Below are 26,687 nucleotides of genomic sequence, written 5' to 3'. Positions count from 1 at the left end.
GGAGAAAGAACACGCAGAGACAATCATTTCCTGGGAAAAGCTAAAGCCTAATGAGAATTTACTCTGTCTCTTTTATTCAGACAACCAACCCTTTTGTGGCAGGGGCTTCCTGACTGACAGGAACCCAGGGCCCCTTAATAGGATTTCCATATTATTTCCAACACCTGCCTAGAAGTTATTTGTTTACATTGAAGGAGGCAAGATTCTCAAATCAGACATCTGCTTCTAGTTCAAGCATATCTTAGGAAACCATCTAGAAAGCAGCTTTGTTGCTATGGTGACATTTTTATTTTCTTCCCTTAGTTGGCTGCAAAACATTAGCATTTCCAATTTTATTTTGTTCTTCAAAAGGGCAAATGTCGATCAAGGAAACACAGAACTTTTTAAATTGCTATATAAAACAAGCCACTCACGCTTTATTTATTTATTTAATTATTCAGCCTAATTAGAACAGTGTTGGAAAGAGGTTCGAGATGGGCAGTGTAACTTCCTTGCAAATACCTTACTGTCTGATAGCCACTGACTAGGGTAATTACTTCCCTCTCCAAAACATTTTTAACGTTTCATAGTTTATGATGCAATTATAAGTGCATCACAGAAGGGCAATGGGTCCAATCTAAGAAGCTGACAACAGAAGAGAAGAGTCCTACTGGGACTATACTTCTTCCTCACTGTGGGGGACAATGCAATAAAAGCAATTCAATACAAATATTAGCCTGCTATTAGTGTTCAGTGACTTATATTTTTTCATCATTTAGTTGGTAACAGGTGGTAATTTATTTTCCTCTTTTCTTTTTTCCTTGTTTTTTAAGGCATGCCTAGCATGTCCCATGAATCAGTTCATTTGAATTTGCATTAAAATAATAGATGTTTCATATTACCTAAGATCCATAGAGGATTTTAAAGAGAATTTAAAATTAAACACAGACTGCTCAATGTAGAGGAAAATATCCTGAAGCTGAGAGATAGCAGAAAGCAGTCAACTACCTTCTGGGTATTTCTTTGATAAAGTTTGATCAATTCTGTCTATTATAACCTATTACTAAGACTAAAAGCTATTTGAGTGTGAAGCACAAGTATGCTCTTCATTCTAGACTTATTTGTCATGAATAATTTGTGGCAAATGTTGAATGCCAACATCCTTAGGATAAGTATGATTATACATCATGGAAAACTTTAAGGAAAACAATACAGGTAAAAACTCATTCCCTTCTCTTACTTCTTTGCTCCAAAGAATCACATACTTGAAGACTATGGGCATTTTTACATCTGCTCTGGAAGGTGTGGGGGGATGCTTTAATTAGCGAGCCAATCTAATTAAACAGGGCCGAGTGTTACGTATCAGCGTCCTTGTGCTGAAAAATGGCAGTGGAGCACTTTGAACTAAAGTTCAGATGAGCTTTAGTTCAAAGTGCCCCATCACCATTTTTCAGTGTGGGGACACTGGTACATGTGATGCTACATTTAGCTGGAGCACGTTAATTTCTGTGCTTCAGCAGACTCGATTAATCAAGCCTGTTCCAACATGCTGGATTTCCAGCATTTCAGAACAGGCTCCCTGCACGTGTATAGAAGCCCTATGTGTCTGAGGACATCTCCCCAACTCTTCACCCCAGCAAATATCCTTTTTCTAGTCTACAATGTGAAGTCATAATCCTATATTAACAACATCACAATCTGTTGCCATGGAAATAATTAGACATGACTGCTCAGGTTAGAAATTACAACCCATGTAAGTGTTTGCCTCCTGGGTGATGAGAGCATCTGGAGAGAGAATATTTGAGTTACTCTAAATTGCCAAGTGGCAAAATAAAGTATGACAGTGATAAGCATTGCATGAGTTCATCTAACATGGGGACAATCATGTACCGCAACCAGCCAAAAATACAGGCAATTCTGGTAAAATATAGGGGGTAAAAGGGATGATGTACAGTTTATATACAGTGTGGTGAAAAACACAGTAAAAGATGTAAGAGATGGGGAAGTGAAACCATCAAACTAGCTGAAGATATTAATTTCTTGCTACTCATAAATGAAAGCTCTATACCAAATTAAAACATCCAAATGGCTTCATTTGTGTTGTGATCAAGTGGTGTGATACTGAATGAAAAAATAAATGAATAAGGAGGGGGAGACAGGGGGCACGAGGACAGCAAAACATTTACCTGAAGATAAATTTTAGTGATTTAAAGAATGTGTTCAAATCTGCACACTTCAGTGACACATTACTAATCTAGCAATAGAAGAGGTTATTTTAAAAAAAAGCAATGCCAAGTAATCAGCTGCATAAGATAGACCAAGACAACAAACAGGGCCCTGCTAATTAATATTTGTTCTGCTTCAGCAGACAGTTACTGGACGAGACTGCAACAAACAAGCATGTCTCACCCAATCACATCATTAATCCATTCACGTTCACCACCTGAGGACCAGCTATGCCCCAAAGATATTTATTCATCTGTTCCACAAACAAACAATTACAACACATTTTCTGGAATTAGGGCACCTGTTACATTCTGTACAGTTTACATGCCCAGAGGCAGATATCAATTAATACCGAACAAATTACTGTATTGCAAACCAACAGAACTGAAGTCACTAATTATACTTTGATAACTGACCCCAAGATATCAGCATGTCTAGTGGAGATTAAGCAAGTATTTTGTGAAACAAAATTTAGTGCAAACAACTGAAATGACTATTTCATTACTATGAAAAACAAAAACACAAGCTCCTCATTTCATTTTTAGATGAGCATTTAATATATAGGTACACACACAGAATGGGTGATGGAGACACCTGGAAGACTTCAACGTCGCCCCAAAATGGTGATATTTTAAATTTAACGCATTTCTGCAGGTTCCCTCTCTCCCCCCGCTCCCAATTAAGTGACAACATATAGCACAGAAAATTCTATAGCCTCCCTTCAGAAGTTTTGGTAATGAAGAGTCGCATACACATAACCTATAAAGTACATACCAAATATATAAATATCTGAGATGGATTAATACCACTTATATAAAAGTCTCACAATAAAAAAGTACTTATTTAGGGAAAAACTACTCTCCATCTGTCATCATCTGTTAGCACAGAAATGAAATAAGCGTGATTTGATATGCAAGAGCACAACAACATAAACAGTTTTTAAGAATGTGTGTTAATAGCTAACCTATCTGCTCCTTTCCAAAATACAAAATTCAAACAATGTGTTCTAAGAGACCAATTTATAAACGTAGGAAGTGAGAAGCTTACTCTCTCTCATATACGCTGATGAATAGAAACGAATAGAGAAAAGATGAACATTTTCAAATTGACTGAGTAGTTCAGAGTGCTTGAGTGCAAAGTGCTCAAGCCACTTTAACAGGGCCTGATGTACTCAAAATGGCACCAAAGGCTACTTTTTTTTTTGTTTTTTTTTACAAAGAAAATGGAATTCTCCTTCCCACCTGTATGGATATGTACTGAATTCAGTAAACTGGGCAAAAACCTCAGTCCAAAACTGTATGGAACCTTCACCCATAACAAAACTGATTTTTACTCCAAGAATTTACAAGCAAACTTGAAAAAGATGCAACAAGTGAGCATAATAAATGATAGGAGAACCAGAAAAGTATCCATGCACATAAAGTACTGTCAAAGACTTCTGAACCATTATTGTGTGTGTGCGCACGCACGTGCACACATGTATGGGCACAATAATGTGCATTTAAAAATCAACTCCGACTGTTCCAACAGGCTAGCCAAAATCACATTTTTCATACCACACACGAAGAAGAAACCACTAAACCTAGATTGCTTGCTGGTGGATGACATTTTTCTCCACAAACTCTTCCTCAGTTTCTTTACAGGATAATTTTGCCGCAAGGGACTTATTTAGGGAATACAGAACTTGGGTTGGAGGTGGGGCATTTAGCAGAAGAGAGATGCCTCTTGTTCTGGTGATGTATACAGAGAGAAAAAACACTTGAAAGGAATAATTTGAGAGAAAGAAGCATATTTTCCACTGCAGAGTGATTGAGAATAAGCTTTAAAAAAAAAAAAAATAATAATAACCCCCTGGAATTTTCACATTTATGAAAAAAGGGGCTGTTTCGAGTATTCTGCAGGAGAAAAAGTTAATTGTAGCTCTATTAAAAAAAAAAAAAAAAAAAAAAAAGAGTATATCTCATCATAGTCCTTCACACATCAGCACATCTAAAAGAACCCTTGCAATTCACCTCTCCTTTTAGCTGTTGTGCTGTTTTGTAGCTGTATGCACAGAATTCCCGTGGCTTATTTTTCTGGGCATTTTTTCCATGCTTAAACTTTGTAAAGGATTGTGATGACTAAATCCAATGTAAAAATCAGAATACACCAAAAGTTTCCTTCTTCCATGGAGCCTGTAGTGCTGATGCTGATGTATTATTTAGGAATAGCTTCTGGACAATGTCATGTTATCAGGAAGGTTCCTAATCAGTTTCAGCAGTCAGCTGCTCACTCCAAAGGTGCATCTGGAAGGATCCAAGCTTGGTTTGGTTTATCAGGCAGAAAATGTTCCATTTAGAAGGGTGATATAAACTGGAATATGACTGTGCCTTTCTTGTTTGCACCACTGCCTGAAGAACTGTCTTTTGATATCAGCCTGTCTTACTTCATGGCTCCAACCACTGATCTTGGCTTCAATGCTCAGCAATGACATGAATGAGTTTTCCACCACATTCCCTGAAGAGTGTGTAAAATCTTGTGCATAAGTAGTATTACATATTCCTTCCCCTCATTCATTCTCTACTTCTTGCCTGAAGGGAGTAATTTCACACAGTGGATCCCTTCTGTATGGATTCGGGATTTCAATTCTCCAGAGCCAGTGAATCAACTGTCACCTTCACCTCCAGGCAAAACTGAAAGTAGGGTCAGGACAAGTGCAATTATGGAAGCCAAGTTTAATGAAAACAACTGGCTGACAGGTCCACTGGAGTTGGTGGCAACAGGTTCAAAAAAAGGGAAAAAAATGCATCTGAACTCCTTTCTTTGTATCAATGGATAAGAAACCTTAATTACCTCAGTCTTACAGTACAGCCTAAATTTACATTTTAAGAGCTATTCTAAAATCTGCCCTGCTTAATAATCTGTATCGGCAAGAAAACACTTTAAAGTGTCTCTCACAATTAAACCCAGCCACAACCTTGTATAAATCAAAATTTTGCTACCATATCAAAACGTTACACTGGGGCTGTATAATGTTGCCCATATCCTCATTACATGCTACACTAATTACTACCAGCAGATTCAGAATTTTCTGCACATTAGAGGCTTTTAGAGGAGCTATAAAAAATTTCAGGCACCATTAATTTAAATTTGTATTGAAATTTCCTTTTGACAGATGGCCAAAAATTACTTATTATTTAGAGTACCAGAGCTGCCTGTTTGCACATTAGAAGAGGAAAGGGAAAAATTAAAAGCAAGGAGGAAATTTATGTCACGTTCATTACCTGTTAAATGTTAAGGAGCATTATCCTGCATGAATAAATTATTTCATACAAGCACACAGACTCCAGCTGCTGGCAACTGGCACGTTCTGGCTGATAAAAACCATCTCAAGTCACACAGCAGACAATCATAAAAAGCCTCTCTTAACCAGGAGCCACTTAAGGGAGGACAGATCGATAGAACAAGCGACTAACTGCTACTCTGGGCATCACTGAAAACATTTAAGGAAATTAGCAAACTATTTCACCTTGCAAAGCTGGCAGCAAGCCCTAAATGCTGACAAAATCCAGCTCACAATTTGAATGCTGTACAAGACAAACACCTATTTATAGCTATCATTTCAAAATAAATCAGTGCAAAACAGTCACACCTTTCTTTCAGTCTCTGTAGTGGTATGTGTAACAACTCATTGAACTGCTCTAGCTAATTGTAAATTAATTAGACAAAATTTACCTTTCGTGTATGAATACTAAATACAATTAACGTGCCAGTGCAGACCCATAGCTATTACATGAAGAACAGGGCAACAGAACTAACCCAGTTTCTGAAACAGTAATGTATGGTGTACTTTAATAGCATTCTTCATTCGTGTGTGTGTACACACATACATACATAACTAGGTAAATTATATATTTATAATGTACAGACGTGTAAACACATGCAGGGCAAACCGAGTAAATTTTATTACTGCTTCAGGTAAATCAAGTAAAGAAGCAGCTGCATAGAACTACTTTTTATATAATTTTTTTTCATAAATATACAGATATAAAAAACATGTTTACGGGACTTGAAAAGCCTATTATCCCAAGGTGCCAGGAGTCTTTCCAAAAAGGGTGTCATCAACTACCATACGATCTAAGCTTTATGAAAGGCAATAATCTAGTTTCTAACCTCTACTGTAGAGAATATACACGGCAAACTGTTGCACTGTTGTCTTAAGCCTATAGTAGATGCAGTGCCTCTGTAAAAACTGACAGTTCTTGTCAGTTCATATTGTTATTCAGAACTGTGTGGGTCACAGTGAAACTGACAACAATCAGGTCAATTTCATTCTGCTGTGACTTCACCAAGTTGCCAGTAGCAGCAGAGGCAAGCTGGGGAAGGGTTGAGTACCGGACACACCCCAGCCTGCAGCTGGAAGAAAAGCTAAAGAAATATCACTTTGTATCAGAGCAGCCAAAAAGGAGAACAGAGAGAATGTCATTTTCTTCTAGTAGTTAGAGAAGGGTTTGGAGGGGCAGGAGTTAAGATGTCGTATCTCCTAGGCAGAGGATGAAATGAGAGACAGAGCCCCAAGAGCACAGTACTCTGATAAGAATCCCAACAGCTTTTGTGGGGGCTAGGAGCGAGCCCTGCCCCTGGCCAGTATGATTGTCCCTACAGTCAATCTTCCACATCTAGTAAATATACTCCTTTGACAATTATTTGCCAAATATACTCCTTTGACTAATATTGCCAAACAGTTAGATTTTAATGTTACTTTCTAGTCATTTGCCCAGCTCTTATACTGTTATATATTTTTATATAAATAGTATTTTAATTAGAAACTTGTTTCAGTTGTTATAAGTACAAAATAAACAATATTAAGTGCTTGATTTGCCTGGAGAGTGTGACAAGGCTCAGTTTAAACTTGATAGGAATAAAGTTACCACCACTAATACCAAATTATTGTACTCCTAGGTTCTGGGTAACTTTTTCAAACTGTTGTGTATATTGACAAAAGTTTACATATATTAATTTGATTATGTTCCAGTACAGATGAGCATCCAGGTAAATGTACTTAACCACTTTAAAATATACCCCAAGGCATTCAGCATTACACAAGTTGCTACATATGTTTAATGTACATACTAAAAATGTAAATACTTGTAGGAGTGCATGTAATTCATACTATCCACAGAGATTAACACAGGACTAGAAAATCATACTGAGATTGGAGTGTAAAGGGTAAATTGGTAGCCATCTTTCACGAATAGTTCTTTCCTATGACACTTCAGCTCATAGCACTGCTCCTAACAACAACAGGAGAGGAGAGGTGGGGAAGAGGTAGAATTTTATTTCTGTTCCTCGAACAACTGATATTTATTTCTAGATTTGTAGCCGAATATATATCTTTAGAATACATTTAAATTAGTTTCCAAAAAGGAGTTAAAACCACTTACTGCCTTTTTTTTTTTTTTTTTTTTGCTCATTAAGGGGATACAAGAATTCTTCCATGCTTTAGAACAGGCACAATGCTAAAGAGTCAGCCAATGAGCAAGGAGGCAAAACTTCAACTCACTGGCCTATAAATCATCCTGCAATCTTAGAGATGTTTATGCCCAGGCACTCTCTTAATGAAATAACTTTATCTGCATGGGACTCCGCTGATAATCAATAAGTGTCACAACCCAGTTTCAATTCATGACATTTTCTACACTTCTAGCTCAAACTGCAATGAAATGTGCTGTGCAATTCCTTTAAGCTATTCCTTGCACCTATGAAATGGAATCCTACCTTTATGGAGTCTCTGTCTGCATGCAGAGCAGCAGCAGCAAAGCAGGAGGCGGCGGCGGCAGTGGTGGAGGGGGAAAGAGAGAGAAGGAGAAAAGTAATAGTTAGTTTACACAAAATTATATATTAATCATACTTGGCAGAAAGAATCCTCACGTCTGTTAAATAAGAAATTGCATAGGTGTTAACTTGACTATACAGTTAATTATTAATACTGTATAGCTAGACTTTATATACTCTGATTTCTACTATCTGAACCCATTTTCTGAATGACTATGATTAGCAAACAAATACCAGAGCAATTATGGAGAAGGTCCCATCAAAACTGTTTTGTTAAAGAGAAAACAAACTAACTAACAAGCAAGCAAAAAGCCTATTGCTGAGCAAAGCCTTGTGCTCATCTAGCAGCTCCTACCTCTTTGGTGATCGTTTTCGTGATGCTTCTTTTCATCTTTAATTGGGAGGTGGGACTGCCCACCCAGTGCACTGGACAAAGCTAGGAGACCAGCACTGCTGCCAATTGGTGGGATGGTTGGAGGCTGCAAGCCCGAAGGGTGTGGAGTGAGAGGCACTGGAAGACCATGTCCATGTGATAAATGCTGGGCTTGGAGTTGTTGCTGCTGTGAAAAATTAAACACAGATATTGAACTTGTCCTGAAAAAGAGGGTGTTTAGGACAGAAGGGACGGGGATTGGAGTGGTATTTACGGATCGACTGATTGATTTATACAGACAGCTGCAGATACATACATACGTTCTGAGACAACACCAATGCCCACCTATTTGGGCACAGTGTAGTCTTTAAATCTCATTTAGACTCGAGTCTGAATTAAACAACAAATTAATGAGAATCACGTAAACAGATCTGCTGGTTTTGTCAAAGGAACCAGGTTTGACAAGGACTTTATTCTTCTATGAACAGACGCACACAAACATGTCTAATCAAAACATATGTGAATAACTAAAAGCAGCTATATAATGCAAGGGGGGAAAAAAGCTGAAAATTGAGAAAATTAGTGTTAAACAGTTCTCCCAGCGCTACTGCACAGCATGCAGCGAGAGTTAATTTGAAAGAGAAAACCTGAATTAACAATCCAGAAAAGGAAACTGGTTGCAGCCACCGTTTTAAGCCCTTTAAGTGTCCTCAGCGGTACTTGAGCAAATTACTAAAGAAAATCTAATGTAGCAAGGCTTGGGTCCTCCTGTAGGCTTGCTCAATAATGCTGAAATAATTGGGCACTCTGTGCACGTTTAGTGATGCTCGAATGAAAAGCTAGAGGCCTGCCCTTGTACTCTTCTCTAGCTGCTGACTCTGTGTTGTGACAGGTTTATTTGAGTGGGACTGTGATGCATGCACCAGTAACTGCGCTGACAAGAGTTTAAAGTCATTTTTACCAGTACACTGGCAACACATAGAGAAAGCCCTTGAGAGGTTAGAATTGGAGTGCTTGACCTCAGCCAAGGCTGCATCAAGCTCTGTGCTATACTAACCATTGTGGGGTAGATGGTTTGTTGTTGCTATTGAATGGGAAGAAAAAAAATGTTATGTTAAATATATCCCAACAGGGATCTGTTCAGTACAAGACATGTTCCCTAATAGTCTACCAAATTTCTGTTCAAACATTCACTAGATTAGCTTGGAAATTTACTTTTGCCTTTTAAGCAGTCACTTCTCAGGGCTAACTAATGATAAATCAAATCCCTCCCCTCCATGACTTTCTAAAGATTCACAAGTCAAAAGCCTTACACTTGCTTCATGTCAAAATAGGGCTTTTAAAATTCCTAAGTCTGGTCCTGTCTGCATTTATTTTATTTTAATCGAAATGTACCTGACAGCCCACCTCTCTGTCTCTTGGCTTTAGTCTATCAAGAGACATATATTAGTGCTCCCTTCCAACCTGGCATGAATTCTTAATCTAGGTGTCAAGACAGATTTCTTTTAAAAAATATAACCAACATAAAAAGCACTATGTAGAGGGAGTGAAACACTGAGGGTAATCACTTGCATTTTCTAAAAGATGCTAATTTCTAGTCACAGACACTTTTCCTCATTTTTGAAATTTAACAGTGGCTTTGGAACCAGGACAGTAGTGTCAACCCTATCCCATACTAGCCACCTCTGCCCAAACTTTATTAAAAACAAGCAAAAGCAAACAAACAAAAACCATCAACAAAAGAAAAATAATTATTTCAGAGGAAAAAGGAAAGGGACACTCATAATCCTAGGTCTATATCATTCTTGGAGGGTCTCCTTTTTGTGGAAAGCATTAAATGCATTTGTTTGTTTAATGATCTTTTGGAAGGATGCTTCACTGATCAAAATTTAAAATCAACTGCAACAAAATGAAACTGGAGCCACCTGTGTATTGTTTAGCTCCACGGCTGAAGGTTGGGGCCACCTTGTTGTAACAGATTGCAAGCATGCTGGCCTGATGGAGATTTTTTGGGGAGTGTGGGCAGGCAAAGGGGCCAGCAGCAGGGAAGAGAGAGTTAGACAGGGGGTGGAGAATGACATTCTGTGATCAAGAATCTCAACTTCCATTTTAACAGTCTCTAGTCTTTGCTGCTGTGAACAAAACCTTCAAGCACAATATTAGACAATGAAGAGATGCCTGCCTGAATCTGCAGACAGCTTGAAATAAGAGTTATGAGAAGGGGTCCTTCTTACTGGGATGTTAACTATGCCAGATGTTATCATTGTTAACTATCTTGTTGCTGGCCAAAGTACACAGAGAAAGGTCATTAAATCAGGAAGCACTGCACCATCTACAACGTATGGCATGTCAGGCAAGTGCTGGCTAATACCTGGATAGAGTACCTACATTGATCAGTACAATGGCAGTCTAACGCTCTGCACCAGTGATGCAGTAAACAGCAGGAGCATCTTCCATATAGAGGTTAGGTGTTATAAACAGTGTGCAGTGATATACCTGTGGTTAAGTTGCCTACTTGTTTCCAATACAATAGATCATCCACACTTGCCTATTTGGCTCATTTGCTCTTGGCCAAGAAGTGATTTGTTTTCCTGCAAGTTTCACTGAAAACAGTTGAGCTGTTTTCAAGCATGCAAAGAGTGGGAGGACAAAAATCACAGCTTTTCTGCTAGAAAAAAGAAATATTTGCAACCTTTCTTTGATCTGCACTAGCAGCTTAGCAGGTGGTGATAGAAACCTGAAATCTGGCAGAGTCGTGGTCCTGTAAGTCACAAGGTGCTTTTCACTGGGCCTGGAAAATTTAGAACGGACCTAGGCAAGTTGTAATGGTTTAAAAGAAAATCCTTTGGGTACTACAGATGGGATTGTACAAAATGGTTTCAGCTAAGCAACTCCCAACTTTCTCGTGTCATACATGCATCTATAAACAATATGTATATCCACACACTATGTGATGTCTGTATGCATACATATGCATGATTAAACAAAAGGGGAATGGCAGGTTTAACAGAAAGAATTGCAAAATACAGTTACACCAGTGCATACAAAAGCAAAGGGCTCATAGAAGTTGCGCCCCTTCCACATGAGTGGGGTGGTGAGGAGGTTAAGAAAAAAAAGAAACACTGGTTCAAAAACTAAAACGAGGAAAACAAAAATAAAATACTGAACAGCTGCGTCATCCTCTTGGGTACTAACAGAGCCATGGATCCATGCAAAAGCAATGTGATTGTATACTTAAGGGCTGAGTCCTAATGCAGAAGGTGACAACATTAAAAATGACTGTGGCTAGGTACAGGCATTACACACGAACCAGCGTAAGTGATCAGAAACTGGTCTACACCCACAATCAAGCAGAAGTTCAGCACACACAGACTGGTTTAAAAATGGCGGGAACTAGTACAAGATATGGATCCATGTGGTCTCAGACTTAAGCAATTTAGGTTAGAACGGTATACCAAACGTCTGTACCAGATCGCTTACTGCCTCAAGTTAGGTTGCTGTCTGCCGGCATTCTGGACTGCTTTGAAGCTCCCCACTAACCCCCCTCCTCGCAGGGAGGCACTCTAGCAGCTGGCCTGCACTTGGCTGCTCTGGCCAAGTGACTAGCTGGCCCTGCTTCTAGCCTCTCACAGAGCCAAGTCACCAAAGCCCCTTTACCTAGCCCCACCTTCTGCCTCCTGCCTGTGGCCAGTTGTGAGCCACAGCCAAGCCCAGGTAGGAGGACTGGAATAGAGACTTCTGCCCCACAGACCCAGCACTAACTCCCTCAGACCACAGCCCCTCTGCCCATCCCCACCTCCTGCCTGCAGCCAGTTCTCGGCTGCAGCCCGATGACATGGGGGGAGGGGAGGACCACAGCCCCTCTGCCCAGCCCTGCATCCTGCCAGCTGTCAGCCACAGGTGGGGGGAGGGAGCATCTGTAGCTCAGTATTTTTGTTTCTTCATACTTAGGCAGGGCAGGAGGGAGGGCTGCTCTACAGGAGGCAAGCTCAGACCTTTCAGAGCTCCTGTGAAGGGCGGGCAGCGGCAGCAGGCATGCAGCAGCCCCACACAGGAGCTCTCAGTGGCCCAAACTTTTCTTCTGTGGAGTATCTCCAACCCACTGCTGCTGGCCAGGCTGCTGGGCACGCCACACTGCTCTGAGGCTCTCCTAGAAGCCTATGGCTGGGTGCGCAGGAGGGTCCACAGTGACAGTTATTGGGGGCATGTTTGCCCATACCCAGCAATCAACCAGGGGTGGCCTGGCCACTTGGTTCCACTCAGCATTCCCTGGCAGTCTAAGGAGCACACAGGGCATGGCAAGAGGCATGCAGGTGTGCCCCCAACCTGCTGGCCTTGGCCAGTGCATGCAACCTGCATGCTCCTCCCCCTCCATCAAAGGGTGAACTTATGTTCTGTTTGCTCCTGATCCAACCTGCGCTGCTTACAGACACACGTGGAGGTTAATTCCCACCCGCCCTCCTCTCCTGGGACTTTGTGAACAGCTGTACTTACCTTGCGAGTCCTTAACTACTATCTCCTGACCTTTGCTATCAAGACCTATGCTCAGACAAATACATAACCTGGACATGATTCTCAAATATCCAAGTTATGTTCAGATACAGTTAACAATGGTGGATAGCTGAAGTTTATTAGCATCCAGCCTCTTGACCCTGGTACATACGTGACACAACTAGGGTCTGTTTGGCCTGGCAGAAAAGTACCATAAAGCAAGTATGCATCATAAATGCAAAGGACACCTCTCCTACCTTAAATGCTTCCTGCCACCTACTTAGGCTGAGGTGGGAGTGAGGCAGATGGCACAGAATGTGCTTTACACTACCAGACATTCTCTCTGCATGGGAATAATTCTCCATTGGGACTCTCCAGAAGGTAAGTTTACCCTCTGCTGCAAAAGTGAACTGTCAAGATCAGAAAATTTAGTAAAATTAAAAAGGCTAGAACATTAGTGAAAAGCTTTTAACTGAACAAACAAGATCTGAGCATGTCTGAGAAACTGTGTGGGGTTCTGTTATTGTTCTAGGAATCTTTTTACTTCTCTTCCCAACTCCTCCCTTTAGTTCATTATCCTGACTTATGACACTTCTAACCACTTAGTGTACATTTAACTTAAGCTGCATATACCCCACAATGACTACAATGGGACCATTCATGTGCATAGGAGTTAAGCATGCGCATATTTGCAGGAGGAGAGCATAAATTGTAAAAACTGTTCAAGGTAGGACACTCCCCTTTGCTGTGTATACTATAACCTTCCCAGAACAATTTTCGTTGCTTAAAGATGACAATAGCAACAGTCAACTATTCCTGAAACCACTGAGCTGAGCTTCCTTTCTGGACTAAAATTCACCAAATACTGCATCCCAAAGAATACAGATTCTTTTGTATATTTGTCAAGAATTGTCCATGATACAAAAGTACAGCAGAGAAGAGAAATCATGCTGAAGTGAATCAAAAAGGAAAAAAACAAACAAAAGAAACCCTTTAAATTTTATTTTTAAATGTCCTTTATTGAAATGAATTTGGTATTAAAAACCAAGATCAAATTTTTAAAATTTGTATATGAGATGAGACTAGTGTTATTCTCTATCAACTAGGATCTTAAAATAAGTTCTCAGTACAGTTTTTCTCCACAGATAATCTACAGTGGAGTCCTTGCTTAATATTGCAAAATTATTTGTTTCTCCTCATCTAACTGGATAGTTAGAAACTTTTTGTTAAAATCCTTTTATCTGGAGACTGAACATTATTAATACTAAACATTGATGTTTAGCTTAATTCTCCTCCCCACACATCTTAAAAGATCAAATTTGAAGTAAAATGTGATATTAAACCCACTGACAAATTAGCTTATAATGTTCTCTTGTTATAGTCAGCACATTCAAAGCCTATTTTCCTGGAAAGGGTTCAAGTAGGATACTGGATACTTTCCAGCATCTCTGTGTCAGAGTAATCTACTGCTTTTCCTCTTGTAGACCCTGAAAGCTCACAGCCATTATCCAAACAACCTGAACCACCTGAACATCCTCTTCTAACCTGAAAACATTTCTAATGTTAATAAATTAATGTTTCAGAAACTTACTTTATCTACTCAACTCACACACAGCACTGCAATACTGTAAGAAACAATTTATAAAATATCCAAATAAGATATTCTTGTTAAATTGTATAGATTACAAGATGATTGATGAGGGCAAATCATTACAAAGGTAGAGTAACATAAACCAACTAAAATGATGAAGGAAGTGGAAGGAAAAGGAAGGAGAGAGAGAAAAGTCAATAGCTAGTTCAAAGATTAACAAATAAAGCAATTAAATATATGAAATATAAGTATGTCAGCATACACAATTGTGGATGTGTTTAGGGAAATATTGCTTTGGAAAATGTGTTCAATATGATATACACTGGCCTGTTTATATAACCTGCTACAATTACTTCCAGTCCTACTTCTACAATTCTACCTTCTGAAGTAACACCATGAGACAGATTTTTTTTTTTTTTTACAACCTAGTGAATTATCTACTTATAGTAAGTAAAGACAGGGAAAATCAGCTGCAATAAGATTCATACAAGTGCCTCTCCATTAAGATGATAAATGTTGCTAAATGCACACATAACACAGTAATGATTTGTCATAATGGAAGTGATGGCATACCTGCTGTACTGGTTCCTTTAGGACCACTACCTGAATGGAGTGATTATTTCTGTAAATCCATGTTTGGCATGGAAAGAAGACTAACAGATATTGGTGAATGCTCTATGGAGCCTATACAAAGCTAATGTGCTGGGAAAAAAATAGATGGATTTCATTCCTGACCACAAAGGGAAACAAAAGAGTTCTTTGAATGCCTGCTGTAAGAAAAGACTGGGAAGAGGAAGCAATAATATTTAAAAAGGACAAACAGAAGAAAAGCCACGTGAAAACCATGTCAAGCTAAAGCATGGATTTCAGTTTTAGAAGATGTGACAATATTAACAAAAATAGTGGAGCTACACTGTAAAACAACAGGCAGGAGAAAGAGGGAGAAAATCAGTGACCATCACAAGTAGACCATTTACAACAAGCATATAAATAATACCTCCAGAGTCCTTTTAGTGGCCTAGGTCAGTGGTTCTCAACCTTTTTTTATACCAGGACTCATTTGTAAGCAGCCGTGGCCAGTCCCAACCCACTGTCCCCACCCGCAGGCCCCAGCTGTGTGGGGCAGGGGCTGGATCCATGGGGTGCGAGTGGCCCCCAAGCAGGCCTTCACAGACAGGAACTCTGCCAGCCGGCGACAGAAAAACCACGGTTTCCCATGTTTTTCTCCTTTAAAGGAGACTCCATTTTTAAAAAGTTTTTTGATCCATTTTTTAAAGTTTGTTCATGACCCTTTCATATGTTCTTATCACCTACTTTTGGGTTGCAACCCATGGGTTGAGAAACATTGGTCTAGGGAAGACAGACAGACAGATGATGCACTCCAGAAACACAAAAGAAAGTTGAAGCAATATATTTTGAATGTTTTCATTCTTCATTACACGTATAGGCATACCAGTCAGGATGTATGTATCATTAACCTACCGTGTAAGTATTTCTTAATCAACAAAATAGCTTACAGCTCAAAAAGAGGGAGGAAACATACAAAGATACATCTAAGCACATCAAGCAAACATTTTATAGAAGAGCAGATATTTAGTCGCTTGGGAAGGGAGTGTGCATGTTTTCCCAAAGTACTGGAATTCACTAGTTTATTATTTTCTTTGCAGGATTCTCTTCCCACTCCGCGTATTTTCTGATTGGGAATGAAAAGTGGGGAGAGAAGAGAATTCGGCTGTTTGGAATCACCTCGTGCATCACTCAATAAAGAACAGAAATGCCTGTGTAAATGATCCAACTGGAGCCTTTTATTTTCTGCTTGCCACCACTGTAAACCTGATAACTAACAAAGAGGAACTTCTAATCCCCATGGGTGAAAGTCACATCTCCCAAAAAGGGAAGGCAAGAGTCTCAAATGCAGCAGAACCTTCCAAAACTGCATGGTGCAGGGTGTTGTTAGGTATTCTGCAGAGGGACTGCTGACCATATTAGACCCGGGCTCTGCAGCAGCTCTGAGCAGACCGCCAAGGAGAACATATGCATAAGGATAGGCTGGAAGCAGTACACGTACAGGAAAGAGCCAGCTGTTGTAACATGGAGTCATGGTATAGAAAAGGTTTTGAACCAAATAATCAAATTTTAAAGCAATGTCAGATACAGAGGTGGATCCAGGAGGGGTATTGTGGTGCAGCTGCACCCCACTTTGATTCATGCTCTACCCAAATTTTAAAACAAGTGCCTGAAAGAGACAGAAGCATTTCTATTTAGGCAGTGCTGAGTCAACTGATTTCATGGCTCATTGTCATGTCCCTGAATCCTGCTAATCTCTGTCTCTCTACTCCACAGTGTTAACAACTTTCTATCCCAGGGACAGGCAATTATTTCAGCTGGATGGTCACGTAATCACTTTTGATGAGCTGTTGAGGGCCACAAGAGTAGCCCTACCACTTGATAGGTGCCCTGCCCCCTGGTCACCATTTTGGGACTGGAAGCCCTGCCCCTAACACCTGACCTTTGCCACCGGAAGTCCCTCCCATTGCCCCACCTCCCCCCCACCCCCAAGAAGTACTCCTTTTGGAAGAAAAGTTTTATCTTGTTCTAAGATGGCAAACAAAACATATACTGGAAGTCAAACAGACAGCAGCCCCCACAGTGAGGGAGGAAGTGGGAGCTGGTACTAGGGGTGGAGCTAGGGCAGTGGCAGATACTGCCTACCCAGGGCAGGGCAAGGCATGGGATAGAGCCATGGCTCATCCCGGGGCTGCAGTTTCCACCGCTGCACACATCCTGGGATGGGTGGCACATGCCCATGATCTGCGCATGGGGTGGGGGCGGGCTGGTGCTGTGGGCTGGGGTCAGAACAGTGCTGGGCTCATCCTGGCAGGGGGCTGGGCTGTACTTGAGGCAGGTGGCAGTAGCATTGGAAGGGGGGTTGGGTGGGCTACAGCCACCTCAAAATTTGCCATAGCCCCCCCTCCCAGTGCTGCTGTCATGCCCCGAGCACAGCCCTGGCCCAACTCCCCCACCGGGAAGACCCCAGCACCGCCTTGGCTCCAGCCCACAGCAGCAGCCCACCCCGTCCTGTACGCATATCCAGGGGCTCATGCCCCCCATGCCCTCCCATTCCAGAGTACACAATGCATCTTAGATCTACCCATGTTCACATGAGATAGCTAACTGATATTAGAGGGAGTATCACCCCACATCTACAGGCTCAAAGTCCTTGGCAAAGGGCCTGGTTACCTGTAGGTCTGACCCTGAAACTCTGGCTTTTAAAGTAAGAGGCTTTACCACATGACATATACCTAAATATCTACAAATGTGTAGCCACTAGAGGTAGCCAAACAGCCACAATGCATTAGCATCATAGCTTACATAAGAACACATGCATTAAAAAGCTGGTGTTTTCTTATTTTCAATATAATATTTATATTATACGAGTATCAGCTCTGTTTCAACTTCAGCATAGGGCCTTTTGTTCAAGAACTGGAATTTGTTTGCACAGCTCAACACCAATCTATTCTTTTAAACACATTCTGGAAATCCACCCACTGGTAAATTATGATCCTGTGTAAGCCACTAGAAAGATCCCCACTCAGTGGGTGTGTCTACATGACACACTCACTGAACATTAGCCTAACTGCACAATAGCGTGTCATGGCAAAACTATGCTAATAACCTACTGAATAGTGTTTCTCTTTCCATTGGGAAAATTGAGGGAAAAAAAAAAAACTGGTTTCCCCCTTTACCTGTGAAAAACAAGGATCTTTCATTTCAATGGAGAAAGATGCAGATTTTGCACTTTTGCAAACAGCTCTCTGCAGGCTGGAAGAGTTCCAGCCTGAAAAGGGCTGGAGGGGAGCAGGAAGGGAGCAGTCAGCCTGGAGAGCAGCTCCCACAGGTAAGTCTGGCAGGGGGGAGGGAGTTTGAGGCTCCCAGAGAGGGAGGGAGTGAATTGGGCATGGCTAGTACTGGGGCTGCTGCCAAGCTAAGAGGTGCGGGTTTGCGGCCACACATTCTGAGGCCCAGGGCCCCGTCAGACAGCGCCACAGGCGTCTTGTCCATGGAGCAGGGTATGGGGCTGGCTCCCCACTCCTGGGGAGGACATGGGAGAACACGTCCCCCAGACCTGTGCACAAGTGGGGTCAGGGGCAGACTGCTCGCTGCAGACTTGGGCTCCCTGCCCTATTTGCTCCCCCCGGGGCCTCCATCTGGGCTGGCAGTGCAGAGTTGTGCCTCTTGCTGCTGTCAGGTGGGCAGGTGGCACCTTGCCTGAGTACTGCAGGGCTTATAGTTGCAGGGAGCTTCCTTGCCTGGCCCTACTCTGCCCCAGGGGCCCCAGGGAAAGGCAGCATGGTGGGGAGCCCCAAGTCCTCAGCAAGGAGCCTGCCCCCTCTTCCCCACACAGATCTGGGGGGGCACATGCCTGTAGAGTACACGGCGCTACATCCCAAGGCGTATCTCAAAGCGACAATGTTTAAAAGTTGGAGCCCCACACATGCACAGCAAATGAAGGTTCTGAAAGTTTGAGAACCAATGAACTTTCCACCTCTAAGGAGGTACTGACCTAGTTACATTTATTAAGCATGTACAGTGAAGACCTGGTGACATGGATTTTGGCACCAAAAAGGGAACCACTATCTCCATCTCCTGAGGCTAAGTGGAGGATGATTGATCTGAAGTGTGAAGATTGATACGTTTGTTTCAATTTGATGATTGACACATGCACCAGCTGGATGACTGTTTGAGTGACATGTGCCCTAGAGACGTGATTGGACTGTGAATGTGGTATGATTTTGGGATATAAAAGGGCCTGAGCTCTGCTCTGGTGGGTTGGTGTGTGTCACTTGCATCTCTGGTGGGTGTGTCTGCTTGCATTTTGTGTGAGAGTTGTGTCTGAAGTGTTAGTCTAGTGAGTTTGAGACTGTGCAAGATTAAGCATGTTTTGTGAGCATCTAGCATTTGTAGAATGATTGGAGTTGTGTGTATCCTGCGCAGAGCTAGGCTCCCCAGTGATCAGTTTGTGATGCTCACTCGTCTTGTGGTAATGTATCACCCATTCCCTTGATAAAAGGAGAACAAGTACCCTGGAAGAGGGAAAATCCACACGGTTCTCACTGAATGCATAAGGGCTGAAAACCTGTAAGAGCTAAATCTCTGTGTAAGTTGTAATGTTGTTTGAGTACAGGGACTGAGGGTCTATATTCTGTTTTCTCTCTCTCTCTGCACTATTCTAACATCTCCTGTATATAATCTTGTTGTTGTTACTGTTGTCTGTTAATATTAATACATTCTTGTGGTTTTCAGTTAATTAAGGAGTCTGTCTATTTGTACTAGTGGTGGGGTAGTGCTGGGCTACAAGCAAACACCCTACTGAGAAATCGCCCACAATCTTAAAATCCTTTCCCTGGGCTGAATTCTGAGAGGAGTAACACCCTCATTTACTTAATTAACAGATTACCATTCAACAGTGCCTCCCCTGGGAGAGCACTCAGTGGCAGGGTGCCAGGCCCCCTCCTCTCCATGGGCCATGCTGCCTGTGGCAGAGGGGGAGCTGGGCCCCATGCTCTGGTCCACTGCAGCAGCCACCACCTCCCGTGGGCAGCATCCAGGGCTCAGGCACTGCTCCAGGGGCAGTGGGCTCCAGCCACCAGTCCCTGGCTCCACAGCTCTGACAGCTGGGCAGGGGGGAAGAGTGAGGGGCACCAGCAGGGCTGAGGGTTGTGGCATGGAAGTGAGGGGCTGGACCTGCACCCTGGTGAACTGAAGGGGCAGGTAGGGCTCTCATTTTCCATGATAAAACCCCCCCCAAAAAAATCAAATACCAAAATGCATAGGTATTTAGAAGTTATTTTATTATAGTGACTGAGGTACTGGTAGGCTTCAAATTGATTTACAATTGTAAGTATATCAATAAAACATTTGAATGGCTTTTTCTTGTTCTCATTTTAATCAGTTTTTGGGGGTTTTAATCAGAGAATTTGCCTTTACAAAGTATGCATGCATGAGGGAGAAAACCAGGATCCCTGGTTATGATGCTCATGTACAGCTAGTGCCAGCATCTACTAGCACTACTGCACAGTAATTCTAGGTACGGCACATTTCATTAATACTTTATTAAGGAAGTACTAAACTAAACGCACGGTATCTAAAGGCACATTAATCAATGTGTAGATGTGCCCACTGAAGAGTTCTCCAAGCCAAGCTGGTCACTTGTCACATTTGCTCTTCTTCCTGCATATTGGAATGATTTGTTCCTGCACCCTCAGTAAAGTTTTCAATTCAACCAGCTCTCCTGGACTCCTTCCCCGCTCAGACTGGCATCCTGACCATCAGTTCCCTAAGGGAGTCAAAGTCTTCTTCTCTGAAGTCCAGGGTCCACATTCTGCTGCTCCCCAAGTTCCTTATGTCAGGATCCTGAACTCAATCACTGCTCCTGAAGTTACCATCCACTTCTACATCCCTTACCAATTCTTCCCCATTTGTGAGCAGGAGGTCAAGATCAGCCCCTAGTTGGTCTCTCCAACACTTCCACCAGGAAGCTGGCTCAAGCACTCTCCAAAAGCTTCCTACATTGCCTGTGCATTGCTGTATTGCCTTCCCAGCAGATATCAGGGTGACTCAAGTCCCCCATGAGAACCAGGGCCTGTGATCCAGAAACTTCCAGTAGATATCTGAAGAGAGCCTCATCTAGCTCATCTTCCTGGTCTGGTGATCTATAGCAGACACCCACCATGATATCACCTTTGTTGCTCTCCCCTCAGACCTGTTGAAAATCTCTGGGTTAAGGTTAATCTCCTGTCCTAAAACCTGCTACAGTTTCAAAAATATTAGATAGACAGACAGATAGATAGACAGATCGATAGATGGGAACATGCATCAATTCTGGATGAACTACTAATTCTGGATGGGTACTATATGCAAATTACTATAGCCGTGTTTATAATTTCAAGGTTGTTGTTTTCAAATTTGCTTCTTCCTTTTCTGTGCTCAGAGACAGTAGGAGAGAGGGAAGAAGCTGCCAGAGGAAAGAGGTTGGAGGAAGCAGAGAGCAAAGGGCTATCCAACCCCCCCCCCCCCCAATTTATCTTCCTTGCTGTAGCAGTGGGATGGAGGCAAATTCAAGGCAAACTGCCAACAATTAAGATTCCACACCTGGAAAATAGTAACAAATGCATCAGTTTTCCACATATATAATCTAATTGAGTGGCCTCTTATAATCACAGTTGTCTTCTATTGAGCAAATACAGTACTTACTAGTGCCTGATCCAATGAAGTATTTTTAAGAAGAGTTCATTAAGAAATCTCCACTTCCACAATACTTAGCCTTTGGATAGGGTCTTTATAGAACACATTTTCCCTCTAAACCATAGGTAGAGGCCATAGCAGAAGGCCACATATGGTGCTTAAACGGACTAATGGTTTGATGCAGTATGGCAAACACTACATTTCTTTCATCAGCAACTTGCACATGCTCAACTAGAGATTAGTTAGGCAACCTTTTTTCCTCTCCCTTTTTTTCCTTTGCATGAAGTGCTAGGTTATAAAAAACACGCAGAAGGAAAATATTTCAGGTAGCTGTCAGAAACGCATGTTGTTGCCACAGAACATGAAGGAAGTTCTCCACAGGGCCTCCCACACCTGCAGAGACTAATCCTAATTCAAAGAGATATAGTGGTCACATAGCTCAAATGCAAGGATTTTGAAGACCCTGAGAAACATGGAGTCAGAAGCCATGCCTCCCTCATGATTAGATACAGTGCACAGACCACATTGATCATGTCACGTACTTATTTCAACACAATGAACAAGACCTCTGACATCAACATATTGGCGAGTGGGATGTAATAAATGATCTGTACTTTGGACTGCAGCATGTTGCTGGCTGCTCTGGTGGTGACAGGCCGACATAACTCAGCAACTAGGACACTCAGCATGAGCAAGGAAATGGCAGTGTTCCATTACAAATGTAGCAAACTACTTTTGAATGCAAACACTAAAAGCAGCTATTTAGTAAATACAAAACAAAAATCTAGTTTAAAATGAACTCCCAAAAAATCCCTCAACTAGGATCCTTGTTCTCATTTTATTTCAGCCTTTTTGAATTAAAGCAATTGCTGCATTGGGAAATAAATTACTTAAACAGACAAACTATGCTCACTGCTGTAGCTGCCTGGGAATGGAAGGAGGGGGAGGAAGAAGAAAGCAAGCCAGCCATCTCAAAAGAGCATAATCTAGATATTAGATTAACAACTCAGAAGGTTGCTGCACTAGAAAATTTTTCCTCTACCAAGACAGACCCTCAAAAAATAAAAAACAAAATTTAAAGAATTAATTTGCGAAGGTTAGATATCACCCTAAATTGCAGGACATCTGAACACAATTCATCCTGCACCTTCAATATGCAAGTTAAGATTACACTTACTAAACAGGAAGTACAGTATTTCAATATTTCTTTTGCCACACAGTGCAAATAAATAACAATACAAAACAGGTACACAATTTAGCTAACCTCTTCCCCCACCTTCCTACCATAATAATCTGTGTATAGTATACAGCAGGTGGCAATTTGTTTTACAGCGTTTAAGCTCCAGGCATGGCTTAATAGGGGAGAAGCCTTTGATCAAACAATAAAAAAGCCAGAGAGATGAGCAATAGTTGTACCCAGGTCACAGTACATTTACCAGTTTATACTACTACACACTTACTTCTTCAGTTACCATCTTCAGATGCACACGTTATAGGAAAATCTTTTTTTGCTAGCCAACTGAATTTAAATACACACACACACACTTTGGATGAAAAAAAAAAAAAAAATCTACCATGCCAAAAAAGTGCCTGGACGTTTAGAATCAGTAAGGAGAGAGAAGACCTCCTTCCTTCTAAGATTTTGAACGTGTTCCTCACTTTGTCTTCAAAGAAGCTATACCAGATTACATCGACTGAGAATCTGGTCCTCATTAGCTTTGGTTCAAACCAAAGACCCTTACGCTTACCCACACTGTAAGCACATCTGAATGGCAAAAGTCAGAAATTCCTCTATACGTTAAGCATCAGCGCAAAAATGCATTAGCATTTAGTGGCAGGAGCTCTAGACCAGTGGTGCCAAGGGAATAATAGCATGCATTGATGCTAAGTTTTTATTAGAATTTGTATGCACTTATCTACACCACACTGCTTTTGAGATTCTCACATTCTGGGGATGCATAAAAGATGACACATTGTTTTCTTAAGAGGCATTGTTCCACACTTCTGTAACAGGCTGAACAGTTTGGCTGATGGACAATTCACTTAAAAAAAGCACACCTTCTGTAATGGAGCAAACAACTGTTTCAGTCTAAAACATGGAATGGAAATTTTGCAAGGGAAAAAAACTTCATAGCTTGACAATTATATATCACAACACAAAAAAAAAAAGGAGTCCTTTCTTCCAGCAAATGCCATTTGTTTATTTTCAAAGAAGATAATAAAACTGACATAATAAAACAAAATGCTTAAAAATTAAACCAAAGCACTTCCCTTCCCCCAAAAATATAGAACGGTAAAAGGCAAAATCATTTAAATCATTTCCTTAGTAATACAAGTAATATTTAAATAGATTTAATAGTGCTGCTCCAAACCAATGAATTATGAGTTTAAAACCTATTAAAATGTAATGTTTTTTTCCTGAGCTGAGGGGAGAGAGATTTAAATCCACTGAATTTTAATATTTCAGCTTGAGCTGCAGGAGGTAGAGAAAGTCCAAATGAACTATTCCATCAGCACCATTCAAGCATGAACATTTTAATCAGTTTTACTTCCTTGGAGTTCTCTAACACAGTTTACGCTGTCATTCTGAAAGCACTTAACACAGAGAGTGTGAAAAACCACCAAGGCTTGTTATTGCCTTCACAATTGATGGCAAATAATTTTGCAGACTTCCTATCATTAAAATGTCACTGCTAAAAATTGAGGTTCAGCATTTCTTGTGCTAAACTGCATTTTCTCTGAACACCATCACATACCTGTTCTTAAGTTTTTGGTACATTTATCTGTCTGTATGTAATAAACAGGCATACAAACAGTAGCCTCCATTTCTGTCTTACAACCTAAATGCAGCTGAACTTATACATATATACAGTTTAAAAACGCTAATTAAAGCAGCTCAAACAAAAAAAAAAATTGTATCCTGATAAAATTCTTATAAAGTTGCAAGTAAATTCCCCTGTTCTCTTATTCAAATGTAACCAATTCACACAGCATGTTCTGACTATATAGCGTAATGGATTAAAAACAAAACAAAAAAACATTTTAAGCAAGTTAGATGACTCAATTTAATAATACAGGAAATGAAAACATCATTCCTAATTAGATCATATTACTGCTGATTTAAGACTACAATTTCTGTGTTCTTCCAACAGTGTGATCTCGCAGTTCAATTTAAAAACATAGTGGCTATGACATGACAAGATCAACTGGATACATACAATTCCTTATCTCAAGAGAACAAACTTGGAATGGTTACTAAAAAATGCTCAATAGAAATTACTCAAAATAGGAAGTCTAAGCAACAGTGCAGTCTACCACAAACAGATCCAAAATCTGGATTAATTTATCGGAGTCAAAAACAATTTTATGATATATTTATGATATCCGTGGACCCTTTCCCCTGGTTTTTTGGGAGGGAGGGGGAGAAGATGGATGATATTTAACTTGTTTCAATCTGTCAATAGTTTTAAACTGAACATGACCTGTGAAAGAAGTCATTATAACTGTGTTTCATTCCATTAAACACAACTAGTTTATTGTCAAGAGAACAAGCAGTCTCTCCAGGTTCCAGGCTCACTTCAGTATTTTGCATTTAAACTGCATGGATCAGTGATTTGGTTCATTTACCAATGAAGGCAGAATAATATTGCAAAGTTAAAAAGGTGCTTCATCAGATTTCATTAAATCAGAGTACATACGTGTAAAAAAAAAATGTATACGAGACAGAGAAAGACATGATTTGTGCATATTCATTTTTTGCTTGTGCCATCTTTTACTCTGATAGAACCCCATTTTGAAATTCTAACCCAAGGTTCCCCCGTTCAAACTAAAAGAGCTTTTGCCTGCAGTGAGGTGAAATGAATGATGCAGAAAATACTACCATTACTCCTAACTTTTTCTCTGACAGAACTGAATGAATGAAAACATATTCTTTAAAAAAAAAAAAAACAAAAAAAAAAAAACAAAAAACCTGAAGCGCTGTGGATCCTTTAAAAATACTACGGTGTTACAAGCAGAACTATCAGACTTAGTAGAGTGCAAACTAGTATAAGACAAATAGGACAGTTAAAAAGCTAGTAAAAACTAATTATACTCTTTGTTTTTATTGGTATGCATTTTACTAAGTATGCCAGGCTTTTAGCTCTACAACTACATTTTCCAATCTGTTTTTAAAAAAATTCTTGCCATTTTCTGTGTGGGTGTTTTCTCTACTATATATCTCACACACACACACACACACACACACACACACACACGGGGGGGGGGAGAAGGGTGAGACCAACTGACTGGTTAACTTTACAACTAGAACTTCAGCTCTTTTGATAATCTGCTACCCCACTTAAGAATTTTTAAAAGAAAATTATCAAAAGATGAAATGTCATTATTTCCCTTATGCAATAATGTAAATTATATGAACAGGATTTTTTTTCCAGTCAGGATCAGAAATAATCCAAACCAGTCTAAAATTACAGTGTACACAGGAAATAAGAAAAAAAGGAAGTATAGCAAGTAAAAATGATTTTTTGGGGGGTGGGAAGGGGTAACGATCAGCTATCATTCTTTTTAAAGCCAAAAAAAATTACAGCCTTTATGAAATTTGGGCCAGGAAAACGTTTGATTCAGTAATAGATAACATAGGATATTTAGTTCGTCCCTTTCAGACGGCAAAAGGATCAGTCTCCTGAACAAGTATCTAGTCTGCTTATATTTATTCTGTATATTTTCATGGCTCGTGAAAGTAGGATAAACTTAAAACAACTGCACTCTGCAGTATGCAACAGTGCCATACATTCCATCTCAGACTCACTGGTAGAAAGCACATACATGTTTACAGCCTTTCCAATAAATATAATGCTGAATGGAATACACACAGTGAATGTATATATATGCGCACAGGTACACAGAATGCAGTACATACATACATACCTACCTTCTTTAAAAAAAAAAAAAAAAAAAAACCTTTAGCAA

General features: G+C 40.6%; 1 protein-coding gene across 6 annotated transcripts in view; it reads right to left on the bottom strand.

Annotated features, from left to right (window-relative positions):
- Positions 1-26,687, bottom strand: part of TLE4 (transducin like enhancer of split 4) — a 134,463-nt gene that overhangs the window by 51,385 nt on the left and 56,391 nt on the right. For 4 of the 6 annotated variants that reach the window (XM_019555098.1, XM_019555103.1, XM_019555100.1 and 1 more), the window contains 2 exons: positions 8,375-8,579; positions 7,963-7,979 (listed from right to left, as the gene is read on the bottom strand). In XM_019555098.1, coding sequence (XP_019410643.1) covers positions 7,963-7,979; positions 8,375-8,579 — 222 coding nt within the window. The remainder of the gene's footprint in view (positions 1-7,962; positions 7,980-8,374; positions 8,580-26,687) is intronic. The other 2 variants (XM_019555099.1, XM_019555102.1) reach the window with 1 other exon arrangement.

Source organism: Crocodylus porosus, unplaced genomic scaffold (genome assembly GCF_001723895.1).
Source record: "Crocodylus porosus isolate Cpor-Errol unplaced genomic scaffold, CroPor_comp1, whole genome shotgun sequence".
NCBI lineage: Eukaryota > Metazoa > Chordata > Crocodylia > Crocodylidae > Crocodylus > Crocodylus porosus.
Note: the sequence above shows the minus strand (reverse complement) of the source record. Positions and strands in the feature narration are given on the sequence as shown.